General features: G+C 41.4%; 1 protein-coding gene and 1 long non-coding RNA gene across 3 annotated transcripts; both read left to right on the forward strand.

The window, feature by feature from the left end:
• On the forward strand, positions 1-8,938 carry EIF1B (eukaryotic translation initiation factor 1B). Of its 2 annotated transcripts, XR_011679577.1 has the most exons (5): positions 1-282; positions 2,422-2,585; positions 3,280-3,381; positions 3,961-4,190; positions 5,510-8,938. XR_011679577.1 is itself a non-coding variant. In XM_071429580.1 (4 exons), the coding sequence occupies exons 1-4, from the start codon at positions 252-254 to the stop codon at positions 4,003-4,005; spliced, it is 342 nt and encodes a 113-aa protein (XP_071285681.1). In that variant the 5' UTR covers positions 4-251; the 3' UTR covers positions 4,006-8,938. The 2 variants fall into 2 exon arrangements, 1 of the variants encoding a protein (XP_071285681.1); XM_071429580.1 differs by having other exon boundaries at positions 4-282; positions 3,961-8,938.
• Positions 8,939-10,232: 1,294 nt separating this feature from the next.
• Positions 10,233-14,602, forward strand: LOC139591209 (uncharacterized). The gene is made up of 3 exons (XR_011679578.1): positions 10,233-11,920; positions 12,643-12,795; positions 13,713-14,602. It is a non-coding gene; the product is annotated as an uncharacterized lncRNA (long non-coding RNA).
• The last annotated feature ends 202 nt before the right edge of the window (positions 14,603-14,804 follow it).

Raw genomic sequence — 14,804 nt, forward strand, 5'->3', positions numbered from 1 at the left:
TGAGGGGCGGTGCGGGCGAGGGGCGGGGGTCCGTCCCTCCCTCCACGTTTTATTTCCCTTTGCGCTTCCTCTTCTTACTCCTTCCTTTCGCTCTCGCCCTCCGGTTTGGGCTCGCTCCCCGCGTCCCTCCGCTTTTGTTAACCCTCCCTCGCTCCCTGCCGCTCCCCGCCCCCGCGTGGCACTGCGGAGCCGGAGACGTGACCCGAGCGGACTCGCTTCCCCGCAGCTCCAGCCTCTCGCCGCAGAGTCGCATGTCCTCGATCCAGAACCTCCAATCCTTCGGTAAGAGCCGCCGGTACCCCGCCACCCCCGCAGCCGCCCCCTCGGCAAACCCACCCATCGCCCCTGGCCCCCTCGTCCTGCCCCCGGCCCCGCCGTCCTGCCTCCGCCTCCCGAGGGCCGCGGGCCCCCCGCCCCACCGCAGTGACATTGAGCGGTGTCGCCGCGGAGCTCCGTGAGGCAGCGCCGGCGGCTCGTCCTTGTCCTCCCGCGTCGCCGGCCTCGGGACGTGCTCAGTGTGTGCGGCCAGGGGACCTCGGGTGGGAGGCTCAGCCCCTCGTTGCTCCTGAAGGAGGTGCTGCCATGTTCTCAGCTCTGACACCCCTTATCAGGGGCTCGTATCCTCTGCTGAGGAAATAATTTCATCAGTTACAGTTCGTTTGCTGCCGCATCTTATCCCCGGCAACGTCCCAAAACGCTATACAAGCCCTGCAAAGGTTATTGTTTCTAGAGAGTGAGCTACGCAGATGGCAGATCGTTTCTCTCCTATCAGCAGGGAAGTTTAACCGTGCCGAGCCAGCGTTCTCCTCCTGCCTTATCTATAAGCAGCAGAAGTGAGCAAGTTAGCACTTTATACGATAGTCTCAGGCTTTTGGTCACAGTTTGGACTCTGATCTTCTGCACGTATAAGCCATGTGAGAAGGTTACGTTCAGTCATGATTTGGGAGCTCACCCTGTGCTTAAGGAAGGTGCCGCCCAGAGGATTTGTTTGAAGGGATCCAGTGTTGACACCTACAGTGCTGGCTTATTTCCAGCCTAGAGCCCTAAACTCTGCCAGGCTATCGTGGCTTATCTGCAACCTAAGAGTCCTAAACTCTGCCAAGTGATCCTCACGCCCAAATCCTCTTTTTCTTTCACTTTTTCTTTGACTAGATTTTCTATTAGTGTTTGAGCCACAAGCTCTGGGAGATGGTGAAATTCATCATGGTTTAACAAATTCCATAGTAGTTGTTGATCTAGTCAAGGTTCCCAATGCTGTACTTCTTTCCTGTGGTTCTTGAATCCTCATTATGCTTTCAATGCATTAAAAATGCTCATGTCATTCTTGTTTCTACAAGGATCTGCAGCTGAACTACTTTTTGTGTTTCTGCTGAAGTTTTACCCATTTGGGGCATTTCTTTCTAGTGGACAACAGAACTTGACCAGTGTTATTAGAGCTGAGTTTTGAATGGAAGTTTGGGAAATTGTAGCTTGCATGGCTATTGAACTTACATGGGCTCTTAAATATCATTCTGATTAGTACAAAAAATTACTTGTGATTATTCTTGAAAAGTTATAAAATACTTCATATTAAGGTTTATTTGGAGCTACTGATGAGGACATTTGTAAAGCTGTAAAATTTCTTGATTGAGTGTTAAGTATATTTTTGTGAAGTACAGAGTATAAGAAGTGTTAACCCAGAAGCCCCCTTCTTTCTAAATGCTTTTCTGTTTTGTCTCTGTTCGATAAATGCTACACTTGGAAGAATTTGAGAACTGACCTTTCTTTAGTCTAAGCCTAAATTAATTTTGTTACATTTCTTGACTAAAGCTGCTGACTGGAGGAGTTCTGCTTTACAGGAAGCCTCTGATATCTGTTAGAGTGTATCTCTCTTTTATTTCTATTAGTAGCCCAGAGTTACATCCATGCCTTAACATGCTGGAAGGGTGGTAGTTACCAGTCTTCTGTTCTGGACCTGTAAGGAAGTGTCTGTTCTAGAGCTTTTCTATTTCTCTGTTCTTATCAGTTGATCTGATAAGAGATACATTTGCTTTATTTCACTTTAAATGTATGTGGCTGTCTAGAATTTATGTGCATTTGATGTTCTCTCAGAACCATGTTTTCAGGTTCAGGATTTACAGTTTGCAAGAAAGAGTGAAGCAAACTGATACTGTGGCAGAAAATCGTTCATACCTGGGAAGGCATGGAAGGAACTGTGTGGTAGTTGAGAGGGCTGTCCTGAGTGTGTACTGTAATGACACTTCATACATCCGTAGAAAAAGCACTTTGGTTTTAACAGTGTGTTTTTTAAACAGGGGTTAAACATCAAGATGATGCCCTGAGTACAATAATAATATTCTGTGACGTGATAGTATTCCTCCTTAGTTCTGAACTTGGGTGTTTTCCTTTGTGGGCATTTCATGAGTCTTTTTCCTCCTGCAGACCCCTTTGCTGATGCAACAAAGGGCGACGACTTACTCCCGGCGGGGACTGAGGATTACATTCATATAAGGATCCAGCAACGGAACGGAAGAAAGACACTGACAACTGTTCAGGGCATTGCAGATGATTATGACAAGAAGAAACTTGTGAAAGCTTTCAAAAAGGTAAAGTTGCTGATTTGATTTGATAATGATTATATATAAAGGCATAAGATAGCTTTTAATACTAAGTAACAAATTATTTATTTCACTTCATTCTTTCCAGTGCAAGCCACTTTCATATTTGAGTCCTTTCCCTTTCTCAAAACACCTATCAGTGTGTAGTGATACTGCTTTTGCTAAAAGGTTAAACAATTCTATCTTAAAAAGAAGTAAAAAAAAATACTTTGAATGCTTCTTTTAAATTTTACAGATCTATGGCTTTGTTGATATGAAGAATAAAATCAGTTTAAAGTAGAGCTGATTTTTATTCCTGCCTCTGTTACAGCTTGGTCGTTGCTCAAAATAGAGGCCTTTAGTTTTGCCAGGATAAAAATACTTATTTTAAAATAGTGTGGAGTTGAAAGGCTGTATCTTATGACTTTGTTTTTCACTCTTGAAATGACTGTTGGCCACTTCCTTCTGCACATGAGCTAATCCTGTCATTGCCTGAATTTACCATCAGCAGTTTAGTTTGTGTATGTATGTGTCAGCAGATATATTCCATTTGCTCTCAGAGCCAGTAAAATTGATTTAACCTTTGCCTGGCTTGGCATCAAAATAGTAAGCAGCTTCTGAGACGAAGTTCTTCTGAAAAGACTGACTAAGCACAATCACAATGTACATCAGATGTCTTATAATATGGATGTTTTTCTCTTAGAAATTTGCTTGTAATGGTACTGTGATTGAGCATCCTGAATACGGTGAAGTTATCCAGCTGCAAGGTGACCAGAGGAAGAACATTTGCCAATTCCTCTTGGAGGTGAGGGACTGCAGATAAATATCTAAACTTCTCTGGAAGCAGGAGAGTGACAGGTGGTACTGATGCTAATTACCCAGCCAAAGATGGCCACTGTAGTTCTTTTGTGTTTTCAGCCAGAAAGTAAAATGACACTTGCAGTATGAGAGTAAGCCTCTGGTACGAATCAAAGCACTGTAGAATGCCTTTGCACTGCTACAACACACCACTTGTTCTCCTGCAGTGCAACTTGAGCTCTGTGCTTGTAAAATCAAGGGTTCCATGCAAACCATAATCGTGAGACTGAAAACACTGTAGAGGAAAGAGGCCTACTCTGATGCAAATGATGATGCAGAGTTGTTACACTGTCAAAGGATAAGCCCTAAGACTACAGAACAAATTAGATGTCTGATGAGATTTTCTTTTTGTTTAGTCAATTGTTCTGCTTGGCCCAGAAACATTCTGTAAGCTAGAAAAATATTTCATTGAGTGTATACACTGTGTAGCAGTTTCTTTAATCAGTGTAAGATTGTGATAACTTGATATCGCTGTAATTGCCTCAATATGTAATCTTTACTAAAATACATTGTTTCTCTCCTTTAGATTGGCATTGTCAAGGAAGAACAACTGAAAGTTCATGGTTTCTAATATACCTGTACTCTTATGAAGAACCCTGCAGTATTGGTCTTACCTATCCTGGCTCTTCTGTGAAAAATGAATCTTTACAGTGAATGGACTTCCCCATTACCTGAACATTTACAATTTGTTTTGCATGACTTCATGAAACAGGTGGTGTGTAGACTAGAAACACATAAGAAAACTTCAGTAAGATGGTAATGAAGATCCTTGTGAACTTTAACACATTTCCAATGGAAATGTATTAGTGATGATTGTTCAGTTTAGTACTCTCCACCTGAGTTAAATGTGTGAGTTTTATTCAAATAGTGTGTGTTGTTGCTTAAAAATAAAAGTTTATTCATATAATTTCTGGGATATTTGAAATGCTTTAGCCGAAGTTTTGAACTAGCACTGCAGCCTTGCTGAAGAATGGCTGAACTGCTTTGTGGCAAGTGTAGCTCACTGCTGTTTGGAGAAATTGGAAAATCTACATGATTAAGTACTAGCTGATTAATCAGTAGATGAGCTTGATGTGATCTTACCCTGTAGCTGTAAGACTAGAGCTTTAAAGCCTGTAGTGTAGGTGTACCTTAGTAGCAGCATAATAAGACATCAGTTGTTTGCTGTCTAAGTAACTAGATCCTCTCTAAAATTTATTGCAGTGACTATGAGGTATTAGTCTGAAGCAAAGTAGGGGTAAGGCAAGCTGAGCTCCTCAAGGCAAAACATTTGGGCAAAAGTCCCAAAACATTTGAAGGAAGTGGATGGGATATTGTATCTCCTCTGTCACTGAGTAGGGGGAAAAGACATTGTGTTGGCTTCTGCCATGACTGGGTATTGAAAGTTGGCAAGCAGAGTGCTTGACTGAGCTGGTAGTGTTAGCTGTCAGGAGCAGGGAAGGGAACAGGGTCTGCACTAACCTTTTCCCTGCTTTGAAAAGTTTTCCTAGGATTGGTGGTTGACACGGGGAGTTTTGTATTCGTGTTTGGGTATTACTACAGAAAGCGGATTTGGTTTACTTTTCTAGAAGGCAATTCTTTCAGCTTTACTGGAGGTTACAATAGGTTTGTTTCACCATGCTTGTAAGCTAGTTTTAGTTAGCTGTAGTCATTTGCTATTCTGCTTGTAGGATATGTCTTGTGAAGAATGAAATTAATTCATTTGGTGAAACAAGCAGATGTTGTCTTCCTTTTGAGGTAGACATGGAAATTTTTTCTGAAACAATTCAAAACACACTGAGGTCCAAAACCATAACAATAGTGGGAAATGCTTAAAAAACTTGATGTGATATCGTGTATTTTTTGGAAAGAAAGAAAGAGACATATCTCTACTGCTAAGACTTACTAGTAACTTAGTCAGAAAAAAAATATTAAATTGATAAAATAATTGTTTACTACCTAAGTAGTAAAGAATTAGGGAAAACTGTATTATTTAATATCACATGTACCTATACTTTATTTCCTATTCATATTTGCCTTTCTAAATGGAAATGTTTCAATTTTAACTCATTTGAACTTTTTTTTTCTTTTTTTAGATTTTTGAGTTCAGAAATGAATCCTTAAGGCACTAGCAACAATTAGGGGAGCATTATGTGATGATTTCTTTCTCCGTCTGGTCTAGACAATTGCACTTGTAAAAATCTAGTCTCTCAATCTCCACAAATACTGCCTGATGTTACAGATCTTAACTGTTCCAGAGAAAGGATGCTCCAGAAGATGGTATACTGTTAAGGTGCAATACATTCAGGAGGAGGAAATGCCTCATGCAAAGCATAAAATACCCACATACCAAATGGAAATCCAAAAATAAATCTTATGCAAGTCTTGTAGATGAGCAGAATAAAGTCATTCTAGTGCAAGTTTACCTAGTATTGATTCTTAACTGCTAATCAGTCTTTTGGGGGTACATAGCAATTAGTGATTTTCATTTTCTTACATGCCAGAAAAACTGATGTTCTCATTTAAAGCTTGTTCTCCTGCTCAAGAGGAAAAACAAGCAGTATCTCCTGTTTCACTGGTATTATACAAGTACTTCTAGTGGGCTCTGAATTGAAGATTAACAAATGACTCGCAGGTCTCGTGTTACTGAGTCAGTCTTCATTTCAGATGGCATTCCATTAACTTTTACTACCTAAGCTTGAGTCATTTCTCCCCAGTCATTCTGCTTGAAATAAATAAGAAAAATCTTTTCTTTTCTTCCTCCTCATTTAAAAATCCTTTCTAATGGAAGGAACCTTGCAGTTGATAGGTGGGTTGGGTGGAGATGCTCATGTTTTGACCTTTGAAGGGCAAAATTATAAGGAGATGGAATAAGATGTAACACATTTGAAGTTTTAAAGAGGTGAGATTTGTTGTGGCAACAAACCATTTGATCTTTTAGAAGGAAAGCAGAAATTTTTGTCCATGGGTGTTTTAAACTGAAACAGTGTTTCTAAGACTGTAATTAGCCTTGGTACAAGCCCAAACCTCTTTGTATGTTCTAGTTGAAAAGCTTCGACAATATACTGTTTTGTCATCTTATTCTGAAACTTCTTTGTCAAAGCTAACCTTACTTGGAATACATATCTATGTTTTAAAAATGCTGAAAATGAAGGCTTTGGAAAAGAACTTGTTAAAATGCTGCCACAGAAATCTGTGTTCAGAATGAAGGCACATTTTGATTTTTTCATCTATTTGAAAATAGGTTAAAAATGTTGAAGGATGTGGCCCATAATTGCCAAGGCAATAAAAAGGAGCTTATGATAGAAAACTCTTTTTAAGTCCACTAGTAGGACTTGAGGCTGGCCAAGCTCAGACTGCAAAGTTTTTTTTTTGTTAGAATGTTGTGAAGTCTGCATCCTTCAGACCTACCAATCAAGATTGCCTTCTTAGTGATACTTAGGCTTCATCTCAAGGTGTTACTGTATGTAGAAACTTGTTTTGAATTCACAGCCTTGGGCATAGTTTTATTAGGCTGTTCTAGCTGACTCTGAGCTGATACCTTGGAGTAAGGTGTTGCATAAATAAATTCACTAATTTGTCTGTTCTGAGTCTACATCTACTTAATGCAGCTATGAGCAATGCAACCCTCGCTTCTCAAATGCCACTGGCAGTTCTTGTTTGTAAAATATGAGATTTAGTAATTTAAAGTCTGTAAGATGCCTACTTCCTCTCCCTGTGTGAGCTATCAGGCCCTTGACTGTCACCTATGGACTTCTAAATCTGTGTCTCAGAGATGAGCATGAGGAGCACAACTGTGGGCAGATAATTCTTGAGTGGAGTAACCTCTGAAAAGAGGAAGGCCTGGGCTGTGTGTGCATGCTATTCATTGCTTCAGTGGCTTTGCTTGAACCTTTATTCCTGAACTCCATTTCTGCACAGCCTAAATGAGTAATGTTTTGTTTTGGAGAGCTTCTTTGGAGGAGGAGGAGGGAACTAGTAAAAAAAGCTGTCTTAGGAAATATGTTTATATCCAAAGTTTTTTTTCATTAACTTAGATTCCTGGACTGCAAGACCTCTGTAATGTTGTTTCTCTCTCTCTGTATCTTTAAAAATCCTAGTTAAGCATCCTTGGAAGTCTGACATATTGGGCTCTAAATACATCTAAAGCCATTATAAATCTCTAAAATGCAAAGTCATTGAAGCTTAAGTTTCAAATATTTGAAATAACAATTAGGCAGAAGTCCTTATTTTTTCCTATACTGCCATCCTGCTTATAGTTGGTATGTAGTTGTTCTGAAGATGCATGTGTTATTTACAGCCAGGCAGTAATCAGATATCCCTGCTGTAATTCCATACCCTGTTTGTAGGTTTTTTAAATTTTATCTGATGTGCTGCACTCCTACAGGCTATACCACTCTAATTTTGCAGTATAGGACAGATGTACCTTGAGTTCCAGTCAGCAATTAATTCCTTAATCTTTCTGCAAGGCTCTAGTGTACAGGATCCATGTATTATATCTTTAAGTGGTCAATAGTTCCTCACACTATGTGAAAATGTATACAAGATCAATATTTAGCCTGTTAAAGCAGGGGGAGGTGTTTTTTGCAGCTGACTCTGAGACACAGTAAGAGTTACTGTCCCTTGTATCTGTTCAGTGTTGATTGGTGTCACTGAGCATTCCTCTAACTAATGTGCTGCTGCCACTGGGGAGATGGAAGTGGGCTTAGAGAGTTGTGTGTATTTAAGTACTGTGACTTTCTGCATCCATACTCAGTCAGGAATCTGTCCCCTGAGCATGGCAACATGAAGGTTGTTTTCCAGTTGCCAGATCAAAAGCTCTTGAGATCATTAAGGGAAAAATGGCATAGTTGTTTTTATGTTTGCTGTATAGATGTTTCATGCCTACTGTTTCCCATTTAGATTAAAAATACAAAAATAGTCTCAAAAGAGGATTTGTACTTGGCTTGCCTTTTTTAAAGTTTGCTATGTGCCTGTCATTGATCTCTTAATGAACAAGTCTTAACCTGTATTGCTACAGAGCTGAGACAACAGTCTTTTAAAATAAATTGTTCCAGTGTTATTTGATGTATGCTTTTCTAAGACAAATGGAATTTTATGCTGTTTTTAAGGAGGATTATATTTTTTGGTGGAAGATAAACATAATTTAATAGAGATGTCTGTGATCCTCTTGTAAAATCAGCTTTGATTTCATACAGAAATGTTACATTTCCTCCCTTAAATTTCTAACATAATCTGTAATAACCAACTTAAAAATACGGTGACTTGTCCTGGAATATTATGGCTCTAAAACAAGATGATTGGCTTGAGGTCTAAAACTTTGGGTAGAAGAGGATCCCTGGTTGGTCTAATTTATTGAATAAGCAAAATGCACAGTATGTTAGAACAGAGCCAGAAATGTGCTTAAGTTTGGTTTCAGCTCTTTCAGAATATCTTGCATCTGTGAAATTTGACAGCACATTTCTGAAAGGAATTTGGGGCCTGATTAAAAGGACTTGTGTATACAATAAATGGGGTTATTTTTATTATTGTCTTTATTTTTATTTACAGCCCATCTTTGCTGTGATTATGCAAAAAAAGAAAAAAAAAAAATCAAAACCCTTCCCCCAAGTCAGAAAACCCACACAACACATGATCCAGGCTCAGCTCTCCAAGTAGCTGAATTCAGCAGATGTGGTTCCAAGTGGAACAGTCCTGCTCCTCACTGAGAGGATTTAGCTCTCAGTGGTGTTTGTGGTCCCTCTCACCATCAGACAGGGGCACAGCTCTGTTCCTGCTGTACACTCAGACAAGCCTTGGGTGTCACAGGACAGCTGACCCCAGGGAAGGGGTGGTACTGGGGCTGTTTAAATGGTTCTCCACAAAATGAAAGGTTGCCCTTTTAGGTAGACCCAGCAAAGTACAGAAATGCATTGATGTGGAATTGGACAGTAATTCTGGGGTAAGAAGGGTTAAAATGGTCTATTCCCAAGGATCCTGCTGGAAAGATCTATTGAGGGGCAGCCCCTGTTGTAGAGGAAGCAGCCTTTAGCTACTGTTTACCAGAGAAATGTCTGTGATGGGATGGCTCCTGGCTGCACCCAGTGAACAGACATCAGTGTAAGCACACCTGTACTCGGCAACAGCGGGGAAAGATGGCCCTGCAGACTGATACATGTCACCATCTGACAGTGTCTGTGACCTACACCTGCAACTCAGGGTGCACATCTGGAGATGAATTTCAAGGTACAGAACAAAAACACTGTCCAGGTTCCTTTAGTAAATAGTAACCCATAAATTTATCCACACATTAGTTAAATTATGTGAGTATTCTGTATGACTTCCTTACATGCAATATAGAGCAAAGAGTATTTTCTGTGTTTAAGTACCTTTCCTTTCAGTAAGATTGTTGCAGTGACATGGAGAAACTTTCTGATTGTCCAGCAGTGGTCTTACTTCATTAAAAATATTGTGAATTTTGTTCTGTTTGAAAGTAGCTGTAGCTGGAATCTTCACCTTTTGCTGCCATTTGTGATAAGCTCTTTATAGGGACACTGAGGGGAGAGACATCTCTTGGGGTCATCAAATTGTTTCATTTGTCCTGGTAGTAGAAGTCAGTTCCAGTACTGATTTAAATCACCCTGAAACTAGATCATCCATTGGTAACTCTACGGAAGATAAAAGTCCGTTCTGGAGAGGTTGAGGGAGGGAGGTGTTTGCATCCTGCTTCCAAGCAGAGCAACACAGAGCCCTTCAGGCTGCCTCCACCTGAAGCCAAGCCTGAACGTGGCAGCATCTGCTGCCTTGTGTTTACACTGTGCAAAAGGACCTGTGCTATTTCCAATTCTTGGCTACTTTTCCTAGTGGTTCAGACTGATTCACAGCTGGGTCGCTGGTGGTAAATTCAAAGTACCAGAGCACTCTGGTCATGGGATGTGACCTGGCCTCACAGAAATGGACACTACTGTGTCCCTCCAGTCATTTAATTACTTTTTGTCTGTCTGATAAAAGCAGCATTCTGACTTCAGGGCAGTACCCTCTGAGGAGGGAAAATTGCCATTTGTTGGCTGTGGAGATTAGAGGAATAAAACCACAAATCATCAAGGCCAACATTCACCTAAATCACAGGAGGTGATCTTTAGTTTCCTATTAGTTTCTAGTATCTTCTTAACAGGCTACTAATATTCACATTATGGTATGTTTTCAGGAGGAAGGCCTTAGGAGTGCTTTAAAGGAAAGCTTAGCTTGAACAACTGAGCATAAAGAGACAATGTAGGGATCTTCTAAGTGTGTGAGTTAGTTGTTATATCTCTGTAGTGAGGCTTTTAAAATTGATCCCTGTCTTATATTCACCTAAGAGGCATTTCCTGCCCAGAACAGTTCCTGCTGCATTTATTTCAGTTCCCTAAATCAGCCCTGAAGCACTGCTTTCTCCCAGGTCCCCATGTTGAATCTTTTGGGGAGCCTGCTTCAACTGATGCTGCTCTGATGGACACCAGGAAATTGGCAGTTGCCTGTGACTGCCCCAGGACAGGCCACCAGCTCTGGCTGCTGAGCAGCACTGCTGTCTGATACAAACAACAGCAGAGGCAAAACCAGAAATAAAAGGGTTGGTGCTTTCTCTAGTGGTTTGGTGATCTGACCAAGTGGCTGCTGGGAGCAAAGTGATGGATTTTTTTTCCAGATACTTCACATACACCAATCAAGAGAAATATCCCTGAATTTAATAGCATTCGACAGACCATATTGTCAGGATTGTGTCTTGCAGTACTGACACTGGCAAAGCATCCACTGACTTTTATTTTTCAAAAATTTACTTGACCTCTACTTTTGAGCTGAATTTTTTCTGTTCACTTGAATTTGGACCATAGGTGGCACAGCTTCATTTGCTTAGACCAAAGGTTCTTAGAAAATCAGCAGCTTGCCTCTGTCCCCACTGTCTCCACATGTTTTTGTCCATGTAAGCATATTTAAATACTTTAGTTTTGAACATGCAGACCTCTGATACATGTATAAACACTTCTCTTGATGCCTTCTTCTGATAATATGTTCTACATTTCCTTCTGCCATCAAAGAGACGTATTTTTAGGTTCTGCAAAGGTCCAGGCATGAATTAGCACAGAATTATTTCTGTTGTTGGGCCGTGAATACTTAGGAAGTCTAGATTTACTGGGGAAACCCAGAGCAAGTGTAGATTGTACAGTCAGATAAAGTCTGATTTGAAAGAGTAGGCTTACACATTTCTGCATCTTTCATGTGAGATATTACGCAGACACATGGTGGGTTTCTGTCTAATCCTGCTTGGCAGTCCCTGGTTATGTTCTGGAGGAAGCCTGCCTGTGCTCCCTAAAGAAATGAAGGCACAGTGGGAAGACTTGATGCTGCTTCTGCTTTGATCCTGCAGGGATAAGCTGTTGAACACTGTGAACTGAAGTCTAACACAAAGCCAGGCTGCAAAGCAGTGTAGATTGAGCCACCGTTCCCTCTGCTCTACTGCCTCCATCCTTTGGTCCTGCCTTGTCCTGCAGGTAAGATCTCCAGAGCAGGGCCCATATCTTAGTCCTGGGTAGGGCTGAATCGCCAAGCACGGCAACCCTCTGTGATCAGGGGACTGATACATAAATGTAATGAGTAATTTAGTAGTGGTAGAAATTAGTAAATAATGGATTCAGCTACTAAAGCAACTTGTTTGATCTTTTGACCTCACAGTGTTTTTGTCCTGCTGATGACATTTGCCCTTTCATGTGTTCTGTCATTAGTACTGATGTACATTTATCTTGCTTGCATTCTTTGTACCAGAGCAAAATGTTATGTCAGTTAGTGCCACGTCTCTGTAGGCACTTTATGAAATTAATGCTAATGCACGAATCGAGGAATGGGCCTTGGGGCATCAATTCAATCCTGCAAAACATGCAAGATTCTTTTTACCTTATCTTAATTACAATTGTTCCTTAAGCCTTTTGGTGTATCTGTTCAAAATATGTTTTAAATGATGCCTATGTAAGTATCCAGCTTGCAATTTTCAGTCTCTATCCCTAGATGTCACTGGAACACAGCATATGCTGAAAATAGTGACACTGAAGCCAGGAGAAATGACTGTAAGAGCTTAGATAGGGGAATGTGGAAGTAAAGATTTGGTAGAATTCCCAGGTGGTTGCAGGCATGACCCGTGTGCAACTGTTCCCCGAATTACCTCTGCTTGAGAGATAGAGGATCTGGAAATCTGTTCTTAGACCTATCCCTTCCACAGCAGCTGCACATCATGGATGACTCCTAGCTCAGTGCAGGAGTACCACAGAGCCCTGTGCAAGAGGTGTGAGGAAGAGTCCCAGTGCACCACTTCAGAGAGAAGAAAGGAATCTACTGGGAGAGGCAGGAAACAGCAGCTATGGCTTCATAACAGGTGAAAGTCAGCTCATGGCAAAGTGTCCCAGAAAGAGGCAGACCTGCCTTAGTGCATCTCCACAGTTTCCACCAACTAGTGCTGCCCCTCCTCAGACAGCAAGCCAGTGCTGGGAGGTGAATCATCAGTAAATTATCTGCTTTTGAGGCTTAAACAGTCACTCCTTCTCCACTTAGTTCTCTGCAGGCTGAGAGAAGGGATGGCCTTGGGTCTGGTGGAATGGGGTGGAGAAGAGCTCAGTGCTCATGTGCATGGAGGCAATGAAAGTGACTGCATGCCAGATCCAGCCATGTACAGGAAAGAGTCATGATGATCCAGCCATTCAAAGCCATTCAAAAACATGGAAGAATTCAAAGGAAGAACCTTTAAGAATCAGAAATTTGTACATGATGGGCCTCTCCAGTGCCACTCCAGGCTGGCTGGTCCCATGAGGGTGTTTGAGCGGATCTGAGTATGGACAGTGTCTGGAAATCTGCTCCCTTCCCTTACGGCTGTAAGAGTTTGAAGCAGGCCATTGGATATGGGCTCTGCAAATGCTCAGCCATTTGAATTTCAGTGGAAATTTTTTCTTGAAAGGAGGCTGAAACCAGTTTTTTAACATCTATAGGATCAAAACTATAATTGACTTTCATTAAAACTCTCATAGAAGAGAAAAATGCTCTGATCTGTGAATACACCTAGGACTTTTGCTAAGAAAGGATAAAAGTTGTTGCCACATGATCTTTAAGGAAGTCAATTCCTTCCTGAGCTGAAATTGTACAGTGTGAAGTGTATTCAGCACTTGATTCAAATGTCGTTATGAGTCAGAAGCAGACTTTCTGTTGACCTTAGCAGGATTCAGGTAGATAAAGGCAGCTTTGTAAAACTGAACCTTCCTTTTGTACTTTAACCTTTTTTATTATTCTTATTATTCTTAGGAGTGAAGAATCAGCTACAGTACAATGACTTGCAACATTATGTAATTGGAAAGTATGCTGTGCCCACAAGACTGGAGTTTCTGAAACTCTGGAGCCAGTTATGTATAATTGGAGTTGACTTCCATCGAGTGAGAACCTGGTTCACGGGCGTGTGATTGCAGTCAGTGCCAAGACACAGGTCCAGAGAAACATCTTGGTAATTGGAATCTGTTTTCCTAAAATAATGTCTCTCCTTCTGATTAGAGAAGGGATGTGTCTTTGCAGAGGTGTACAGGAGTGTAAGCCAGGCTCAGGGATGGAAGAAAACCAAGCTACACCAGCACCTGCTGGAGTAACTTGGTTGGTTCCACCCCCACAGAATTGAGGGTACATTCCATGAGAGTAATGTCCTACCATGCAGCTGTAAGGGCTCCTTCCTGCCCAAGGCCCTGCCTGATCTCATCGCTGGTAAGACCTCAAACCACAAGTAGCACGCATAAATATCTCGGGTCCAGCAGCCTCCCTGCTGCCATCCTTGCAGCTGTATTACAGAACAAGCTCTAATCCAAAATGTAACCTAATCCCAAAGTGTAATCTTCAACTCACATGTGGGGGGACTTGCTGATACTCAGTGGGGAATCTTCCACATAAATAAATAAATATACATACATAGCATTTTCTGCAACATAAGAGGGTACTGAATGATTTCTTTTCCCTGGTATTGTGGTGTACTGGTTCTGTTAAGGATAGCTATGTGGAAAGTTCTAGCTGCTGATGGAAATATTAGCCCTGAAGTAAGGGGACTTTTTGAGATGCCTTATTGCCTCTTTCTTTTGAGGCTTGTAGAGTAGGCCAGGTCATTCTGCATTGTAACTCTCAGATCTGGCAACTGTAGCCTACTGCATGCTGTGATCCCATGGACGCTTAGTTCTGTGAAATAATGACAGCTGCTGCAGCCAGCAGGCAGCACCTCATTGTTCCTGGGGCAGGAGCAGTGATCCCTCTAGAACAAAGTGCTAAGACCCATGACTTGAATAGAAAAAAAGGAGAGCAAAGCAGCCAAAAGCAGAAAACTGGCACTGAGCTCACACTACTGAGACACTGGTCCCAGCT

This window comes from Agelaius tricolor, unplaced genomic scaffold, assembly GCF_023055355.1.
Source record: "Agelaius tricolor isolate 1412-34295 unplaced genomic scaffold, bAgeTri1.0.p SCAF_6, whole genome shotgun sequence".
NCBI lineage: Eukaryota > Metazoa > Chordata > Aves > Passeriformes > Icteridae > Agelaius > Agelaius tricolor.